Source organism: Vigna unguiculata, chromosome 2, assembly GCF_037176805.1.
Source record: "Vigna unguiculata cultivar grain cowpea cultivar isolate G323 ecotype 2 chromosome 2, ASM3717680v1, whole genome shotgun sequence".
Lineage (NCBI taxonomy): Eukaryota > Viridiplantae > Streptophyta > Magnoliopsida > Fabales > Fabaceae > Vigna > Vigna unguiculata.
This window is the reverse complement of record NC_140793.1, coordinates 29,365,783-29,385,946: the sequence shown is the minus strand read 5'-3', so window position 1 is coordinate 29,385,946 and position 20,164 is coordinate 29,365,783. Positions and strand designations below refer to the sequence as shown.

General features: G+C 34.0%; 1 protein-coding gene across 1 annotated transcript; it reads left to right on the top strand.

Annotated features, from left to right (window-relative positions):
• Window positions 1-1,549: 1,549 nt before the first annotated feature.
• Window positions 1,550-16,820, top strand: LOC114172722 (uncharacterized). Its single transcript, XM_028057052.2, has 22 exons — window positions 1,550-1,722; window positions 2,013-2,294; window positions 2,478-2,546; window positions 2,628-2,765; window positions 2,867-2,984; window positions 3,502-3,584; window positions 4,245-4,340; window positions 4,742-4,910; window positions 5,004-5,146; window positions 5,246-5,332; window positions 5,558-5,743; window positions 7,463-7,630; window positions 8,727-8,847; window positions 8,946-9,015; window positions 12,057-12,144; window positions 12,245-12,365; window positions 12,673-12,866; window positions 13,009-13,117; window positions 13,591-13,671; window positions 14,079-14,182; window positions 14,260-15,446; window positions 15,621-16,820. The coding sequence occupies exons 2-22, from the start codon at window positions 2,046-2,048 to the stop codon at window positions 16,501-16,503; spliced, it is 4,464 nt and encodes a 1,487-aa protein (XP_027912853.2). The 5' UTR covers window positions 1,550-1,722; window positions 2,013-2,045; the 3' UTR covers window positions 16,504-16,820.
• Window positions 16,821-20,164: the final 3,344 nt, after the last annotated feature.

The window sequence follows — 20,164 nt, the reverse complement described above, 5'->3', positions numbered from 1 at the left end:
CACATATTTGTTCATTGTGTCAAACTTTTTTGCTTATCTGGTTTGACGTATTTTTTTTTTTTCAAGTCAGCCACCTATTGCAAGCAATAAGGATTGATTTTTGTAGCTTAGAATAAAATTCGTGGTACATATACATCCCATTGGATGTTAAACAAAGATTGATTAATAAATTTTTAAAAAGTTTACGAAAAGTAACAAACAACTTTCTACATATTTATTCATTTTATCCGACTTATTTGCCTATATGGTTAAGCCTGTTTTTTTGTTTAGGCCAACCACCTAGTGCAAGCAGTAATGGTTGATATTTAGTTTTTTTTTTCCATCATATGATTTTTTTTTTGTATATTTAATTTTTCATGAATATAAAAAGAAAAATTATGTACTATATGTTTTTTCATAATTATCTATTAAGTGTGACTTGATTATTATATTTTTTTAGTAATTACTCTCTCAATTTTTTATTAAATTTTGATAAATTATTTTTTAGTCTTCTTTTTTTAGGTAGGTATATGGATGAAAAATAAAATAATAGATTATTTTTTAGAGTGACAAAAGGGAATATACCCAAAACCTATTTTATAAGAATTCAACTGTTGAATTAGATAACCATTTTTTAATATTCAAAGAATTATAAGTGAAAAGTTTTATATTATTTTTTTTTGAATTATAGGCGAAATGTTTCATGTTAATTTTGTTGATTTATAGGCAGGATGTTTCATATTAATTTTTTGGAACTTAATTATGATATAAGTATATCTAGAGAAAGAGATAAGATTATAAAAACTTATTCAAAATGAGTTTCATAACAAATACAATTTCAAAACTATAATTTTTTTTAAGAAAAAACATATAAGGATTTCAATATTGTTATATTAGTAATAATAATTAAATATATAAAATTTAAGTATATTATTTTGATTCCTTCAAACTTTTTTTATCAAGATTCGCTACTGAGTATGATGACATAACAATATAACGGTATGATATAACAATATAACAATATAACTTTTAGTCGATATTGTTTAGAAAAAAAATACCAAACAAATTCATAAGCAAATATGAAATAAATTTGAGAGATAACTATAATTTAATATGGCTAAACAATTAAAATTTTATGGATATTTGAGCTGATCTGAATTTATATTTAATATTTATTAATTAATAGTTATATATATATATATATATATTTTTTTTTTTGTATAATATGTTTTGTTTGTTGCAATTTAGTAATAGGCTATACAGAATCGTAGTCTATTATAAAAATAACTACTAAAATTTTACATGTCATTTTATGTAATTAAAAATTTATTATATATAATTTATTTATTAAAAAAAGTATTTCTTTCTAAAAGATCAACTTAATATAAACATGCAATCCGAATAATCTATCTAAATTAATTCGTCATTTAAACAACTATAGACTAACTGAATAAATTAAACAGTGATATATGAATTTTAAATTATTAAATTTAAATTATATCCTATCGTTCCAAAAAAAGAAAAAATATTTAGCATACGGTTTTTTATATTGTTATTTGTTTTCTAAACCCAACCCGTCAAAAAATTAGTTTGTGAGCCGGGCAAAATCAGTGAGAGCAAACCATGAACAGCCCTAGTGGTGCGGAGTAGCAGCATCGCCGAAGCCGTTACCCTTCAATTTTCATTTCACCGTCACATTCTTCTTCCGAAAACGCCATTTTCATCTACCATAATTTCTCTCAGGTTCGTTCCCTTTATCGTTCTGTCGCGTCACACTTTGGAACTGTAATTTCTCTCTGCAATGTCAGCGTCGTTTTTAGTTCTTCCCGATGTAGTCGCCAATCGTTCTTTAGCGTTAAGCGATTTCATTGGAATTGAGTGGGAGCGAACTATCTAATTCGTCCTCGCTACTGCTTTTACATGCTCACTGTTGTTTCCGATTTTCATTCATGTCAGTGAGAATACTTCCATGATTAAACTACTGTATTCAACACTTGCTTGGTTATCACTAGGGCAATTTTTTTTACGTGCAGAAGAAAGGGGGTTTCTGAGAGGCTGTATCGTAAATGGCTAGATCTAAACGACGACGTTCGGGCATTGCTGCTAGCCATGTCAGACCGAAAATGATTTTTCAGCCTATTCTGGAGGATGGAGTGTTTCGTTTTGATTGTTCTGTAAAGGATAGAGAAGCAGCATCTCCCAGTATTTCTTTTTTGAATGGCAAGGACAGAGACACACCTATATCTACTGAGAAGGTTCCTGTGTATAACCCTACGTTTGAGATTCGATTAGAGCAGCAGATTGTCAAACTTGAGGTCAGTTACTCCATTAGCGTATTTCTTCATATCTATTGGTTGTCAACTTTTCATCTTACAGGTGCTGATTATCTTTTTTTGTTAAGAGGTGTTTATTAATTATCTTTTTTCTTTCCTGCGTAATTTTCTGTTCATGCCATTTCCCTTGTCTCCAGAAATTGATTGCATTTGTTTTCGTACCAGTTGCCTGTAGGTTCCTCCCTTTATGGAACTGGAGAAGTTAGCGGACAGCTTGAGAGGACGGGTCAAAGAGTTAGTCAATCTCAGGAAATTTTGCGTTTTAGATAGATTTACTTATTATCTTGGTGCTTATCAGTTAAATTTCATTTGCAGGTTTTCACATGGAACACCGATGCATGGGGTTATGGATCTGGAAATACATCTTTGTACCAATCACACCCATGGGTGTTAGCTGTTCTTCCAAGTGGTGAGGGACTAGGAATCCTTGCCGACACTACAAGGCGCTGTGAGGTGCTGTAACATTTGGCTTCTTTTCATCTATAACCTTGAAGAGATGTTTATGCTGTTATATTACTATTTTGGTGAGCATTTGTTTGTTTGTTTGTAAGCAGATTGATCTCAGGAAAGAATCAACAATACAGTTTGTTTCTCCATCTTCATATCCTGTCGTTACATTTGGTCCTTTTGCTTCACCCACTGAAGTGTTAAGTTCTCTATCAAAAGCAATTGGTAATTTTCTAATAAAAAAAATCAAATTATAATTATTTGAGGTCCATGGAAATTATGCCTCTTCATCTTGGTTGATTTGTGCAATTAATTTGTGTGTAAAAATTGAAGTCCGTCCTTACTTATGGAGAGTAGTCCATATCTATAGAAGAACCTGTTACCTGTAGTTGACCCACAATTATTGATTTCGTATAGCATATGTTAATTTTTATGTGTGTACATAAATATTTGTTTGTAATATGTGTAGTGTGCTTTTAGTGTACTTGGAGCTAATAAAATTTATGTCTAAAAATAAAGACATTATCAATCATTTTTATTCATAATATTATGCTTATTTATTTATATTCTTCAAATTTAGTAGGCATGTAATGTGAGTTTACTATTATCTTGCATTTTTTTTATCTGTGTAACTATAATTTATCTACAAGAATGAAGAAGAGATCATTTTCAAATTAAAATTTCATGCATGTATTAGTATGTGAACATTATTCTGCAAAACTTAAAAGTTTTTCTTTGTCAGGAACTGTATTTATGCCCCCGAAATGGTCTTTAGGCTATCATCAATGCCATTCGAGTTATTTATCTGATCAGAGAGTTCTGGAGGTACTTGGTTCTTTATCTATAGTGACGATTCTGGTATTAGTTGCATTCATGTATGTTCAGAGTTAGAGTGCAAGATTTTGAATATGACACGTGTTCCCAGTTATGCCTTTTATTGCTATATATGCTTTTTTGGCTTTTTCAATTTTTTTGGTTATGAAAAAACGAAAATCCTTATATGCTTTGTTTAGTATACCTGTATAATACATAAGATATCTGGGATTTTCGGATGAGATGATAATATGCATGTGCTTGACATAAAGCATAAGAACGTGGCAGGATATCATATTTCTTCATTTTTGGGTATACCATCCAATATACAAGGGAATCTCAGATGATTATAAATCCTTTGCATATAAACCTAGTTTAGCTAATGCAGTTGTATTTGAATATGATAATCCGGAAACTGAAAAGTGTTGTCATTACACCATGACATCATCTAGACAATCTGTAATAAATTTCAACTTTCATACTTAACATCAATGATAAATTTTCATGTATACCAGATAATTTTATTGATATGCAGACATTCAAAATATCTAGGAATTTAGGAATTCTGCATCGGTATCAACTTAGTTTCATTAATTTCATTCTAACATTATTGGTTTTCAGTTATTCCAAAGCATGTTAAGTCTTTGATATGTTAACAATTAAATTTTGCAGGTTGCTAAAACGTTCCAGAAGAAGTGCATACCATGTGACGTGATATGGATGGATACTGATTACATGGATGGTCTTCGTGTTTTCACATTTGACAAGGCAGGTTTATTTTACTCGTGAAAATGATGAATTATTAATTTACATTATCATAATTTTTTACTTTAGATCTTTCTAATCATGCACTTGAATTGATTTAATGTTTTGTACAAGTATTCCATGTCCTGTGTTTCATATGTTAAAGTGATGTATTGCATAGCCATTTTAGTGTCGTACAATGTTTTTTTTGTTTGGAAAAGTAAGTACTGTGATATATTTCAGGAGCGTTTCTGAGATCCCATGTCTTTGGTGTAAGATCTCCATTGTAGTGGTTGTAAAGTCATTTGAATGCTTGTAACCTGCACTTTTGATTTCGAAAATACTTAGTTAAATTTTGGCTTAGCCATTTTAAAGTCTGGCAATAGTTTTTTGTTTAGAAAAGTAAGTATTGTGATATCTTTCAGAAACGTTTCCAAGACCCCATGTCTTTGGTGAAAGATCTCCGTAGTAGTGGTTGTAAAGTCATTTGGATGCTTGATCCTGGAATCAAGCTGGAAGAGGGTTATTTTGTATATGACAGTGGTTCTAAAGATGATGTTTGGATCCAAAATGAAGATGGAACTCCTTTCATAGGTATGCTTTTTGTTTTTCTTTTACACAAATATTTTTGTCCTTCATGCGTGTCTTCTTCTTTTATGATACATGATGCCATATATGCATTCTCAGGGGAGGTGTGGCCTGGGCCTTGTGTCTTCCCCGACTATACTCAGTCAAAAGTTCGTGCATGGTGGGCAAATTTAGTCAAGGATTTCATTTCCAATGGTGTTGATGGTATATGGAATGATATGAATGAACCAACTATTTTTAAGGTAATTCTAATATCCTTAGTTTCTTTTCATTGAATAATATGCAACAATATTTTGATACAAATCCCACTCTTTGTGACTCCTGATTTGTTCCATTTCCAGGTTGAAACAAATACAATGCCTGATAGCAATGTTCATAGAGGAGATAGTGAACTTGGTGGGCGACAGAATCATTCTTTCTATCATAATGTAATATACTTTACCCTTTTTGTGATTTTGGACTCGCATGTTATTTTACCATAAACTTGTTGACAAAGTTTATAAAGTGTTTGAGTCTTGATTCTGTTGGATTATATAATTAGATATGGTCTGCATCTTGATTCTGTTGTTAGTGTTTGAATTTTGAGTTAACTTTTTTTATGCTTACTGTTTAGTTACGAAGTTATGTCAATTATAATGATTGTTTCACTATAGGTGTATGGTCTTCTGATGGCAAGATCGACCTATGAAGGCATGAAACTAGCTAATGAAGAGAAACGTCCTTTTGTTCTTACAAGAGCTGGATTTATTGGCAGCCAACGGTATGCAGCAACATGGACTGGTGATAATCTTTCGACCTGGGAGCATCTTCATATGAGTATCTCCATGGTACTTCAGCTGGTATGGTTACATTTGTAGCATGGAGGCTACTTCCCTTGAGTAGCATTGCGATTTTATGTTGTCATTGTTCCATGAATTAACTTCTGCAATTTCTTGAGAAACATTTCTAGATACACAGTATACATTTAGCAACATTATAACAAATTTTGTTAGCTTAAGTTTTGGAAATATTTGTTGCAAATGATAAATGATACTTTTTTCATTAGGCACGTAGTTGTTTTGATGTTGAAGTCTACATTTCGTAATGATGTGGATCATCCTTTTCCCTTTTTTTTGAGTTGTGATGTGTATTATTCTTTATGATTCTATTGACACTGAATTTTTGAAACTTGCGCATAATTTTTGAAAATGTGGTTCAGTTTCAGAAGAATTAAGATGTTATTATTGTCTTACTACAATCTAATATTTACTTTAAATTTAAACATAAAACCTGAATGACAGGAAATAATGTGTCTCAGAATAAACACTCTGAATTGGAACTTTATACACTACATTATTTTAGAAAAATAAGTGTGATATATAAATTTAAAACCATTCATGTACCAACAACAGGTTGGGTTTAAGGGTTAGTCTCTCAAAACATGGTGAACCAAGCTTCAAATTTTTGTTTTTTTTATTGTCCAACCATACCTAAAACTTGCTTATTTTTGAGCCACATATGTGAAATGAAAAGTATTGGATTGTCCATGTTGATTAGAGATATGGCTAAATTATAATATATAAGTGGGTGCAAACGTCATTTTATAATTGTAAGGTTGAGTTACACTTAAAGTTCACCTTCAAGATGATATCAGTTTCTACTCTAGTGAGATTTGTTGGGCCTATTATATGTTACCTACTACTAGGCCGCTATCAGGCCACCTTCACAAATATCCAGTCTCACACACTGGATGTCCAATCCTTGACATGAGGAGTTGTGTTAGCGATCTCATATCAACTAGAGATATGATTAAATTATTTGATATAGGTGGGTACAAATTTCATCTTACAAGTTGGATTTTGTGAGTTTGAGCAATGTGTAAAGTCTACTTCCTAAGATGATATTATATCCTATCCTAGCGAGGTTTCTTGTACTTATAGTGCCATCTGCTTTCCAGCCACTATTAGACCCCTCACAAATATTTAGTCCCACACTAGAGATGTTCAGTTCACAACATTGGGGGTGTCTGTGTTAGTGAAACAAAATCATTCGTGTGTCTACGTATTAGTTTATGGTTTTTTGGGATTATTGGTTATTAGATGAAGTAAAGAGAGGAAAGAGAGAGAATGAACTGAAATTATTTTATAAACATCACACACAGAATCATATGTACACTGACTTATTTATACATGTCAGTTACTGACAACTGTCATACACTGACAGCTGTACATGAAAAGGAAAAAGATACAATAGAAGAGAACCTACTAATGTACAATCCAAAAATAACTCATACAAGCCAACTATATAGGTAACGATAGTGTACTAACATTGGTTCATGGCTTGGTATAGCTGTATATAGTCCAAACCTAGCTGCCCGATTTTTCTAATAAAAAGTTGTTCACACTTTTAAGTCTAAAAGGGCGCTTGCATGGTGTGTGTTAGACATATATACAATAAACTCGTTCATTTGTCTTCCCCTTGTAGTTTAAGCTCGTGTACTTGTTGGCTCCACACATTAAATAATCCCTTTGAGTATATATGTTTTATTTCCCTTAATAATATTGTTTGCTTTTATTCAGGGACTTAGTGGTCAGCCATTTTCAGGTGCTGATATTGGTGGATTTGCTGGAAATGCTACACCTAAACTTTTTGGAAGGTGGATGGGTGTTGGTTCCTTGTTTCCCTTTTGCCGAGGGCATTCTGAAGCTTGCACCACTGATCATGTACCTTGGGCTTTTGGGGAAGAGGTTAGTTCATCTTTGCCTTTGTTGGATATTTATCTAAATTCTAAGTTGAAATTTCATGTTAATATGTATCACTCGGAGGAAGAAAGAATGAAGTCGGAATATTGAGCTTGATCATTACATTTGTATCAACTTAATGATTTTGAGTTAGTGGGAAAAAATTCATAATCTCACATATTTCATTTCATGCTTTAAGCTATAGGTGTGCATCTGTTATTGATTTATTCTACTTTTATTGAAAAGTTGCCTTAATTGAGGGCAACCCAAGCTTACCTTAGTTGCTGCCTTTTTGGGGGTTACCTGAATTGCAGTTGAGTCTCACGTCAAATAAATATATGACTTACATAAAGTTTAAAATGTTTGAACAATTCTAACCTTACAAGCTAGATTTGTACGACTCAGTTTGGTGCTAAACCCAAATTCCAAGATGGTATCACAATATTTCTTAGATCTGTTTTTGAGCCACTTGCATCCACGCTTCAGAGTGTTAAAGTTGCCTTGGGGTTACTTGTAGCCAGCCATAGTTGCAACCTCAAGGGTGGGCGATGTTTAATACCACACAGACTAGAGTTATGCCTTAATAAAGATCGACTAACCCTTGCCTTGAAAACTTGTTTGAGGTTGAGTTAGGTCATAACCGTAATTCCAAGAACTTTCAAATTTTTCTAGGGATATTTCCCCCCTTTATTGGTGCTAGATATCCGTCGGATGTAAATACTTAATTTAATTCTATTTAAGGTATCTAGGATGGAGGATGTGAAAGAATACCACATTCATCATCGTGAATTCTGTTTAATAGCTTTTACCTGTGATTTTTTTTTTTCTTTTACTGGCCTAATCCGGATGTTATTCTTGTAGTGGTAATTTGTTATTTGATTTTGCTAGGACCTTCCGACTATATTATGCATGCCTAGTATATTTCTTTAATAGAAAACTTTTAATTCTAATCTGTGGAAACCTAGCACTATCTATCTGATAAAGGTTTAGAACACATTTCTGTGATAAATGAGAAGATGTGACACTTTACAGCCCTTATGATTCTTGCATACTGCAATGGTTTTCTGTAATTTATGCCTCACTAACCTCAGCTCTAACTTAGTGTGAAGAAGTTTGCCGATTGGCATTGAAGAGGCGATACCGCCTAATCCCACTTATCTACACTCTTTTTTATTTTGCTCATACACGGGGCACTCCAGTGGCAACCCCTACTTTCTTTGCTGGTGCGTTCATGTTCTGTCTACTACTTCTAATGTCGTTGGTTTTATTTTGATATTTGATCTTTCTTATTTTTATATACTTATTTATTATGCTTTTGCAGATCCAAAAGATCCTAGCCTGAGGAAGCTTGAAAATTCGTTTTTGCTCGGTCCAGTCTTAGTGTATGCAAGGTTCTTCTACTATACTTGACCATCACCAATTTAGATACCACCACTATTTTTTTTTTTTGGAGATGCTTTTCATGAAATAGGCTGGTTATCCTAGTGCTTCTATGCATGCTGGCTGCAAATTTGATGTAGTTTTTAGTCACTTGACAAAGGGTGAATGATAATATTTTTTAACATTTTACTTTTCTAGGTTGTAAAACAATTTAAGGTACTTATGGTAAATATCCTTTTACATTCATCCTTCACGTATTTTAATAAGTAGGAAACATTAAATTTATTAGTATCGATATTCAGTGGTATTAGTTAGCACAAGCAAAGAAAAAGTAAATAATTGTAATCTAAAGCCCCACCTATCTATGTTTGTTGAGGCTTTATATACTTTGTTTATGGATATTATCTACCGGCTGCTTCTGTGCATTTGAAATTGTGGCTTGAAGGAGGATGACTTGATAGGATCAACAAACTTCATTTGGATAGACTTTGATACCATCTGATGAAAATTGACTTTGAGTCTAATTTAACTTTACAAAATCATCTTGTGATGGGATGTTTACACTCGTTTATATACTATAATTTGGTCATATCTCTAGTTGATGTGGAGTCTTTAATATGCCCCTTTATGTTAAGGAATTGACTTCTTGAGTGGGTGATTAGATGTTTTTGGTGGTTTGATAGTGGGCCGATAATAAAAAAGATTTATCTCTTGTTGTTTTGATTCATAACAAAAGGAACTTGTTTGGCAAAGAACCAAAAGAATTAAAATGTACTAAAGTTGAAGTCAAATGAGGCCTCACCACTCCTTGTAGTGGGCTCAGGAGGTCTCAATGACGATGTCTATTGCACGATGAGTGGGACATACCTTCTTGGCCCACTACTAGCCTTGATGAAGATGGTGAACAATGACAATGACCACTATTTGTTGTGAGTAGGATATCAAATGTATTACTAAAGCTTGTAGACTAATAAATGTATTACTTGAAGCTAATAGAAGTTATTAGAAGATTCTAGAGAGCGCTTTGTAATTATTACTCTAGAGTTAGAGTTCTCTATGTATAGAGACTGGGATAGTGTTTCAAATTAATCATGATACGTATCTAAATTGCAGAAATAAAGAAACAATAAATTGAGAAAGGAGATCACTGATTCTGTTTGATTGAAAGTAAGAAATACAGAAGAATAAAAAATATCCAAATGCCTAGAGCTAAGCTCCTAAGAAGCAACAACAAAGGGTCTACTCCAAATTGACCATACAACCCACTCCCCCTAGGGTTTAAACAAACTACTAAAATAAGAGAGGCATAGATTGAATCCCTAATGTTTATAGAGCATATATGGTTATGTATTTATAAATAAGGAAAAAACAAAAAGATGGGCTGAAGACTTCTTAAGAAGTGAACTTTAAGCCTAACTCAACCCTAAAAAGATCGCTTGTGAGGTAAGGTTTGTACTTACCTATATATTGTAAATTTACGTTATCTCTATTCTATGAAGAATCTTCAACACATCCCTTCACGTTGAGGCATATGCCTCTGGAGCGTGAGACTAAATATTGATGGGTGGTCTGATAGGTCTAACAGACAATAGATCTCGTTAGGATAGACTTTTAAATGGCTATGATACCATGTTAAAATAAGAGACGGAGAGAGACATAGACTGAATCCCTAATGTGTACATACTACATAGGATTATGTGTTTATAAATAAAAATATACAAGGGGATGGGCCTAAGCCCATTACATCTAACACAAATAGTGGTGGAAAACAAGAACATATGGTTTAAATAGGGACAAGGGAAGCTAGTGAACCCTATGGACATTGGTGACATAGCTTTAGTGACAGAAGGTGGTGCAAGGTTTCCACATTGTTGATTGGGGTGCTTAAAGATGTTGTGAGTGAAGGCAATCCGATGTGCTAGGTTCTTTGTCACCAAACAAGACACCAAATTTGGTGCCTAGTAGAGAAAACTGATTGTGGCCATCGATGGTGAATTGTGGGATCTCTATTGTGTAATGAGGCGAAGATGACTTGGTGCTTGTCAAGGAAAAATCATGTTGGCTTGGGATGTATGCCTATGGCACGTATTGGCGTTGTCACCAAATTATAATAGATAGAGTGAGATGGCCTCACTTTGACACCATCTAGAGAAGGGAAAAATACAGAAGAATGCTTAAGAGATTAATGCATCTATTAGCTTATTCATGTATTTGTTGAAAGAATTAGTGACAAAACAAGTCATGGGGGATGGTATTGCTTTTGTACCATGTTAAGAAGTGAATTTTAAGCCTAACTCAGTCTCAAAAAACCGGCTTGTAAGGTGAGATTTGCACCCACTTATATATATATATATATATATATATATATATATATATATTCTAAACTGGCATTATCTCTAGTCGATATGAGATTTTCAACATTCCTCTTACACTGAGGTATATACATCTCGAGCGTGAGACTTTACATTAATGGGTGGTCTGATAGTGGGCAAAAGAATATGCCCAACAAATGAAAAATCTCACTAGGATAGGCTCTAACTCATGACTCTGATATCATGTTGAGAAGTGGATTTTAAGCTTAACTCAACTCCATAAAATCGGCTTATAAGGTGAGATTTGCACCCACTTATATATATATATATATATATATATTCTAAATTAGCCTTATCTCTATTCGTTGTGGTACTTCCAACACATGTTGAGAATAGAGAAATTGAGAAGTATTATACTGAATTTGTCCTTTGATATCATATCTCTTAAAATGAGTTATAGCAGTCCTTCAATCAGATATACGCAGAACAACTGAACAGACTACACCTAGGTGATAACCTATTCAAACAAGTTAAGCAATTCTAGGTGATGTAAATATTAAAAATGTGTAATATTTTCTCTTATTCATTAGTGCTGCATATTTATGAGTATGCGGTGGTCTTAGGATCTCTGGTTTTTCATTTTATTTTTGTGTCACAGCCTCAAGTTTAATTTAGAAGTTTGATAAAAGGCTATCACGTCCGATGTTGTGCTTGATTTAACATGTTTTTATCTTGATCAGCACCATACATGCACAGGGGTTGGATAAATTGGAGATTACCTTGCCTAAGGGGATATGGTTGGGTTTTGATTTCGACGATGCACATCCGGTACTTTATTTATCCTGCACTTTTTATTTGTATTTTACTTTTGTTGTATTTTAATTGATTTTCTTTCATTTTCATTTTGTTTCTGTTGGGGGCATGTCAGGATTTGCCAGCCTTATACTTGAAAGGTGGTTCTATTATTCCTGTGGGTCTCTCTCTTCAGCATGTTGAAGAAGCTAACCCTTCAGATGATTTGACTCTTCTCGTGGCTTTAGACGAACATGGTAAGTTGATGCATTAAATATTTGGTTCAAACACAACTATCTTGGTCAGGTCTGTACTCTTCAGATAACACCTTGCTCTTTAAGGAAGTACAGATATAATTAACTGAGCGTTTCAAAGAAATTATAGGGGGCTAATTTGAGCTTGTGAAAACAGTTTATCCCCTAAACTCTTATATGGATATGCTTCTTGGTGCAATTTATCAAAATAAGCTCTTTTTATCAAATGAAAATAAATTTGATGGAGAAATTTATGGGAAGCAGTGTTTGATTAAGTTTTTTATCCAAATGAACTCTTAATCACTGGCAGGAAAAGCTGAAGGTGTTCTTTTTGAGGATGATGGTGATGGATACGGATTCACAAAAGGCAATTATTTATTAACACATTATGTGGCTGATCTTAAATCATCAGTTGTTACTGTGAGTATACACAAAACGGAAGGATCATGGGAAAGGCCAAAACGGCGCCTGCATATTCAATTATTGCTGGGTGGGGGTGCAATGGTATGTGTGTCTTTGAGATGAAACTTCAATGATTTTGAAACTCATGTATAGAAAGCATCTGCAAAAAAATTGTGCTTGATTCTATCCTTAAGAGTATAAACGGCTTGATCATAATATTTGTATGGTCATGTTTTATAAACAGCTTGATACATGGGGAACTGATGGAGAAGTTCTGCAACTAATCTTGCCTTCTGAGGATGAGGTGTTGAAGCTAGTATCTACTAGTGAGAAGCATTACAAGGACCGCTTAGGTATGTGCTTATTCTAATATTTTAGTTGATTGGTTAATGAATGTATATTTATACTTATGATTGTGTTGTACCTATTCTTATTTTCTTGACCATCAGTTTCTCTGCTGTTAATGCGTTTTATTCTTTTGTATAGTGTTATGTAGTTTTGTTTGTCTTGCAGAAAATCCTACTTTTCAGATCTAATATGTTATTTTTTGTATTTTGAATATTCACCTTACTATTTCTGTGCATTAGTTTCCTTGACTTTGTTTTGCAATATGGTTTCTTTCCCTCAGTTGAGATATTTCTGAATTGAGTTTTTGCGTGGGTTTTAGTTCTTCTTCCCATCTGAGTGGAGTGGAGGCTGACCAATTTTGTTTTATTCTGCAAATTATGTTGCATTTTACATTGAATTGTATCCATCATTCATTCAAGATTCTAAAAATGCCAATTCTAAATCAAAGTGTGCTACTTTCTGCTCTTTTCTTTGGCAGAAAGTGCAATTCCAATTCCTGATGTGGAAGAGGTTTCTGGACCCAAGAGAACAGAAATTGCTCTCATTGAACGGAGAAGTGGTGAGTGGAATCTTAAGTTGTTTCATGGATTTTTGGTCAGGTTATTTTGGGTGACACATCATCATACGTTGTCAATAGCAATTTGTTATTTAGGTAATTGGAAATGTATAAATAGCTGGTGTTCATATATCAAAAGCAACTGGTGGTTTTTTAACAAAAAAAGTTCAATTATATTTAATCTAGCTCCATAGCAATTTTGCCTCTTCATTTTTGTTCAGGAACTCGTTGAGATTTTATGCAATTGTTTTGTTCATAGAAGCAGGATTCTTTCTTCACTTTCACATAGTAGTCCATATCTGTGCAAGAACGTATTACCTATAGTTGACCAACATAAAGTCTGGTTTAAATATATTTTAATTTTTTTTAATATGTTGCAAACTTTACTTATCTTTTCAATTTGTGGCTAGACATAGAAGACCATGTTAGTCAGATGTCTAAGGAGGTGTCTATTCGGACTGATGGAGGAAATATTGAGACCGGTGATTATAATGACCCATTTTATACTACGGAGGTAACTGAACAGTTAATTAATTTTGTTTTGTTACCAGCATGTGACCATAAAAATCTAAAATTTTATTTATATTTCAGGTTTTCCCTTCTCGAGACGCTATGCTGAATTGGGCTCGAGAAGTAGCAAAAGAGAATGGATTTGTCCTTACTATTTTGAGGTCAGAAACATGTACAAGAACTAATAAAAAGAATAACAAAGGGAAGACATATGTAATAATGGGCTGTGAAAGGAGTGGAAAATATAGACCATACAAGAATACATTATCTAAGGTGACTAGTACCAAAAAATGTGAGTGCCCCTTCAAGCTAAGGGCAAAAGCTTTGAAAAAGAATGAAAAATGGGTTGTTAAGGTAATGTGTGGTCGTCACAACCATGAATTAGGGGAAACATTGGTGGTAGGACATTCATATGCTGGCCGATTAAGTGCTGAAGAGAAGTCTTTAGTCATTGATATGACAAAAAACATGGTGGAGCCGAGAAACATACTACTAACATTGAAAGATCATAATAATGAGACTACTATTAGGCATATTTATAATGCTCGACAAGCTTATCGATCTTCTCAGAAAGGTCCTAGGACAGAAATGCAACAGCTACAAAAGTTATTGGAATATGATCAATATGTATATTGGAATAGAAAGATGGATGGTTCTGATGCTATCTGTGATATATTTTGGGCACATCCAGATGCCATCAAACTTCTAAGCGCTTTCCATACTGTCTTGCTCCTTGATAATACTTATAAAGTCAATAGGTATAAATTGCCACTACTTGAGATTGTTGGTGTTACTTCAACAGAGTTAACATTCTCTGTGGCATTTGCTTATCTAGAGTCTGAGCAAGTTGATAACTTCACTTGGGCACTGGAGAAGTTAAGAGAATTGATTGTCAAAGACAGTGAGATGCCTCCAGTAATTGTAACTGTAAGAGACACTGCTCTGATGGATGCAGTGCAGGCAGTCTTTCCGAGCTCTTCTAATTTGTTATGTCGTTTTCATATAATCAAGAATGTGAAGGCCAAATGCAAGATGATGGTTCATCCGAAGGAGCAATATGACTTGGTGATGGATGCATGGCACAATGTTATGAATTCTCCTAACGAGGGTGAGTATACGCATCGTTTAGCATTATTTGACAAAGTTTGCTCAGATTTTCCAAATTTTGGTGATTATGTGAAAAATACGTGGCTTACTCCTCATAAGGAAAAATTTGTCACGGCATGGATAGATCGAGTGATGCATTTGGGTAACACAACACTTAACAGGTATGCTTTAATTATGTGGGTTAAACTGCTTCTACTATTATTATGTTAAATATTAATTTAATTATGATTATGCTAATTATTATTATGTGCCAATATGCTACTTAGTATGCTAAGTTGCTAACTATTAATATGATTATAGATATCAAATGGTAACTCTTATGTGTTACTGTACAGATCGGAAACAGCACATTGGAGGTTGGAGAACTTGCTTGAAGATAGTGCGGGGGACATTTGTAGTTGTTGGGATGCTATAAATAACATGATTAAATTGCAACACAAGGAGATTAAAGTGTCATTTGAGAAAAGCATAAATACAGTGGAATACAATACTCCATTCTACAAAATGTTGGTGGGATTTGTATCAAGGAGTGCATTGAGTTATATATCTGATCAATATGACCGAATTAAGACCATTGGCACTGACAGTTCTATATGTGGTTGCACAATTAGAACTACACATGGTCTACCTTGTGCATGTGAACTTGCTAGGTACAATATACCCTTGCAGGTAGTTCAAGATCATGGCACTAGGTTCAATTCCAGTTTCCAAGAAATGAATGAAGAGGGGTCTGAAGTATCATTGCAATCAGTACCATTGCAGGCAATTCATATTCATTGGAGGAGGTTAAACTTCAGTGTCCAAGAAATGAGCGAAGAGGGGTCTGAGGTATCACTACAACGTGAAATTGATGCTTTGCACAAGCAATTTCAGGAACTTGATTATGCTGGAAAAGTTACTTTAAAGGCCAAATTGCGTGAACTAGCCTTGCCTGATATAACTTTAATGTGTTCAGCTCTGGAAAGGGTAAGAACAAATGATGCTCCACAGGATTTAGGATGGAAAAGAGATAAATCAGTTGAATGTGATCCTTTGTATTGTGAGCATATAGATTCACCGCATTCTGACCATTATTGCATCACTCACCCTTCATCTGAGAAACCAGTCCATGAGTCTAATAGCATGGAAGTTTTACCATCAATGGACCAAATTCAGGTTGAAGTTCATCCATTTAATGAAGGCATTGTAGATGTGAAAGCAGAAGAGAACTGTGGTTAGTTCTATCAAGATATAATGTGGCCCTGGTTTGTTCATCCTCTCATGGAAGCATGGCTTTTTCCTTCTTAGAGGTCAACCATTGTTATATCAGTGAAGTCACCTATTAATAACTATTAGGTTTGTGCATAAATGTTAAGTTGTAGAATTGTACTGTGTATTTTAGTTTAAATCAGATCTTTAATTTATATGCACTGTTTGGATGAGGAATTTTAAGCAAGTAATTGATGTTTTAGTGCACTTGGAATGTTGTGCAGTAAAATAATTTGTCTGGATAGGGTATTTAAAATGCATTTGAAATTCCAGTAGTTTTGTCTTTATATATTTATTAACATTAATATTAGAAATTCAATTCCACCAAAAAATTTAGAAATTGAAATTCTTACTGCTGCTCACACGTGTGCCTCCCTTTATCACTTGTTTACACTCCTTCACAATTTCTGTATCTGGGTTTAGAGCTGTGTGTGCACGCCCTTCATGCCAGGTTCATTTCTGTTGCTCTCATGTCTTTTTTTATTTGTTGATTTGTGTTCAAATTTGATTTCATTGATTTGCATGTCTGTTTTTCCTGATATCTATATGTTTCTATTCATTTGTTGCTTCAATTTTCATTTCCCTTTTGGTTGGTATCTATATGTTTATCCATCCATCTGTCTATCTAGCTATATAAGAGTGCTTGCAATTTTTTCCTACACGATTGCACACCTATATCTTTTGCCTGAAGAACTACACCTCTACAAGTTGCTTCATACTTGATTGCACTTTTATATGGGTACAATGTTGCTTAATAGAACTAAATAAAGTGGAACTGTTATCATTTATTTGAAGCTGATTCTTTACTTGTTTGATCCTTCACTCAGTAGGAAAGGGTTGGGTTTGTTAGGTTTTAATAGTTTCTCTTATATGATTATGTAATGGTTGCGAACCTTATGAGGCTTAGTTTTATTTTTACTCAAATTGGGGTGAAGCAGGTACGGGTGGGCAAAAAATCCAATCCACTTTTTCTCTGATCTAATCCATTTAATATCAATTTTTTTTAAAAATCCAATCCATTTAAAATCCATTTTATTGGATTTGGATTTCAATTTGATCTACATTTTATATATTTTATAGATTGGATATCCATTCTCCAAATCTAGATTTTCAAAATGGATAATCCAAAATCTCCTGTCCAAATTTTCAATTTATGTTTTTGGTTAGGTTACACTAAAGGTCGAGACGGACTAGTCCAAATTTAGTCATATTTCACTGAGTTGACGTGATCCTATACGAAATTTGGCCGAATTTAGTCAAGTCGGTTCTAATCGAAATTTGGTCCAACCGGTCCTGGACAAAATTTGGAAGTATTCGGTCGAGTTGACCTCATCCTAAATTTGTTGCATTTGACTGACTCGACCTAGACAAAATTTGACCGTAATCAGTCGAGACGACTGCGACCAAAATTTGGTTATATTCAGCCTAGTAGGCTCTGGTTAAAATTCGGTCGAATTCAATCGAGTTGGCTCTGATTGAGTTTTGGTCGAGTCTGCCTTGGCACAAATTTGGCCGTATTTGGCTGAGACGGCCTTGGATGAAATTTGGCCGTATTCAAATGAGTCGGTCACGATCGAAATTTGGCCGTATTCAACTGTGTCATCCACGACCGAAATTCGTCCGACTTCACTTGAGTCGACTCCGGTCAAAATTCGGTCGTGTTGGCCTCGACCGAAATTTGGCAGAGTTGGTCCTGGCCAGAATTTTGTCGTATTCGGCAGAGTCGATCGTGACCGAAATTTGATCGTATTCAGACGAGTCAGTCTTGACCTAAATTTGGTCGAGTTCAGTCGAGTTGGTCATGACCAAAATTTGGTCGAGTCGGTTCTAGCCCAAATTTAGCCGTACGAAATTTGATTATATTCAGCTGAGTCGGCCGTGATCGAAAATTGGCCATATTCAGCCGAGTCGGTTTCGACCAACGGATTTAGCGGAGTCAACCCTGACCGAGATTTCACTGATCAGGCCCTGGCCCAAGTGTGGCCATATTTGGCTAAGTCGGTTCTGGCCAAAATTTGATTGTAGTAGACAAAATCGGCCGTAGGCGAAATTCGGCCGAATCTAGTCAAGTCGATCTCGACTGAAATTTCTCCAAGTCGGTCCTTGCCCAAATTTGGTCACGTCGTCCTCGACCGAAATTCGTTAAAATTTGGCCGAGTCGATCCTAGCTAAGATTCGGCCGAGTCGATCCTAGCTAAGATTCGGCCGATTCGACCCTAGCCAAAATTTGGCCGAATTCGACCAAGTCGAGCTCGACCAAAATTCGATCGGCCTCGACCGAAAGTCAGTCAAGTCTGTCTTATGTTGAAATTTTGCCTTGTTGGCCCCGATAAAAAATCTACCAAATTCTATGGTGTTGGTCTTATGGACAAAAGTTTTAGAAAATTCAATTTAAATTTATTTTATGAAAAATGGATTTTGGATTTTGAACTTGATACAAATATTTGGATATGGATTTAAACTTGATCCAAATATTTGGATCGAAAATCTAATCCAATTATTTGGATCCAAAATGTATGTGGATTGGATCATTAAAAATCCAATCCATGATCACTCCTAGAAGCAGGTATATAAATGTGCAGTTTTGACCCTGGTTAGACAAAAACTTAAATAGAAAGATGTGGTTATGATTGAGTAATACAAGGTTTACTATTTAATTTGTTTGCATTCAATTTTAACTGTTTGTCTGGGTCCTATCCTGAGAGATGGTTGAGAAATAGTGTGATGGAGGGACTTCCTGTTGGGACAATGACAGCGGAGCCAGTGGTGGTTACAATGTGCTTTCATTCTCTTCAAGAATTATTCATACAATGACAGCGGAGCCAGTGGTGGTTACAATGTGCAAAAGAGTAATTATGGTTTAGTGGATGTATGTGTATATTTCTCTCTAATTGGTAACATGTTAGTATTATACTTATTCATTTTACTTATTGAACACCTCATGAAAAAAAAAATGAGGAGGAATTGAGGGGCAATTGAACGATAATCCCTTTAATCATTTTCATAGCAATTTCAACTAGTTAGCATTTGACTGATTGAACACCTTTAGAATAAAAAATAGGAATTGAGGGCAATAGAACAATAAACCCTTTAATCATATTCATAGCTTTTTGCAACCCTAGCATTGTTTTACATTTAGCACAACTCTGAAAGTGGATGAAATAGGTTGGAACTAGAAATGGAGAGATGTAAAACATGCCACTAAAATAAATGAACAACTTTTATGAATGCTCATATTATTTGGAAGAACTTTAATTAAATGATATAAACAATTACATCCTAAGAGGTTAGAATGAGATAAATTAAGATATTAAAATATGATCTTAATCAAAGGATAAAGAGAGTAAAATATGATATTAATGAGAATATTAGTGTATGAGATAAATGAGACAGAAAAAGATAAAGATATTAAAATGTAAGAAAATTATTAGAATATGAGATGCCCAATATGATAAGTCATGAAAACCAATAAATAACCCTATGATCCTATACACCTTATTAAATTATTACCTTCAACCTAAAATATAGTTTGGGATTGAAGTAAAATTCATACGTAGTTAATGATTTTGTGGAACAATATATATATACATATATATATATATATATATACATATATATATGTATATATATG

Coding starts and splice junctions, on each gene's coding strand:
- LOC114172722 (XM_028057052.2), top strand. CDS start 2,046: ATGGCTAGATCTAAACGACGACGTTCGGGCATTGCTGCTAGCCATGTC. Junction 2,547..2,627: donor TTGAGAGGACGGGTCAAAGA/GTTAGTCAATCT, acceptor TTTCATTTGCAG/GTTTTCACATGGAACACCGA. Junction 8,848..8,945: donor AACCCCTACTTTCTTTGCTG/GTGCGTTCATGT, acceptor ATGCTTTTGCAG/ATCCAAAAGATCCTAGCCTG.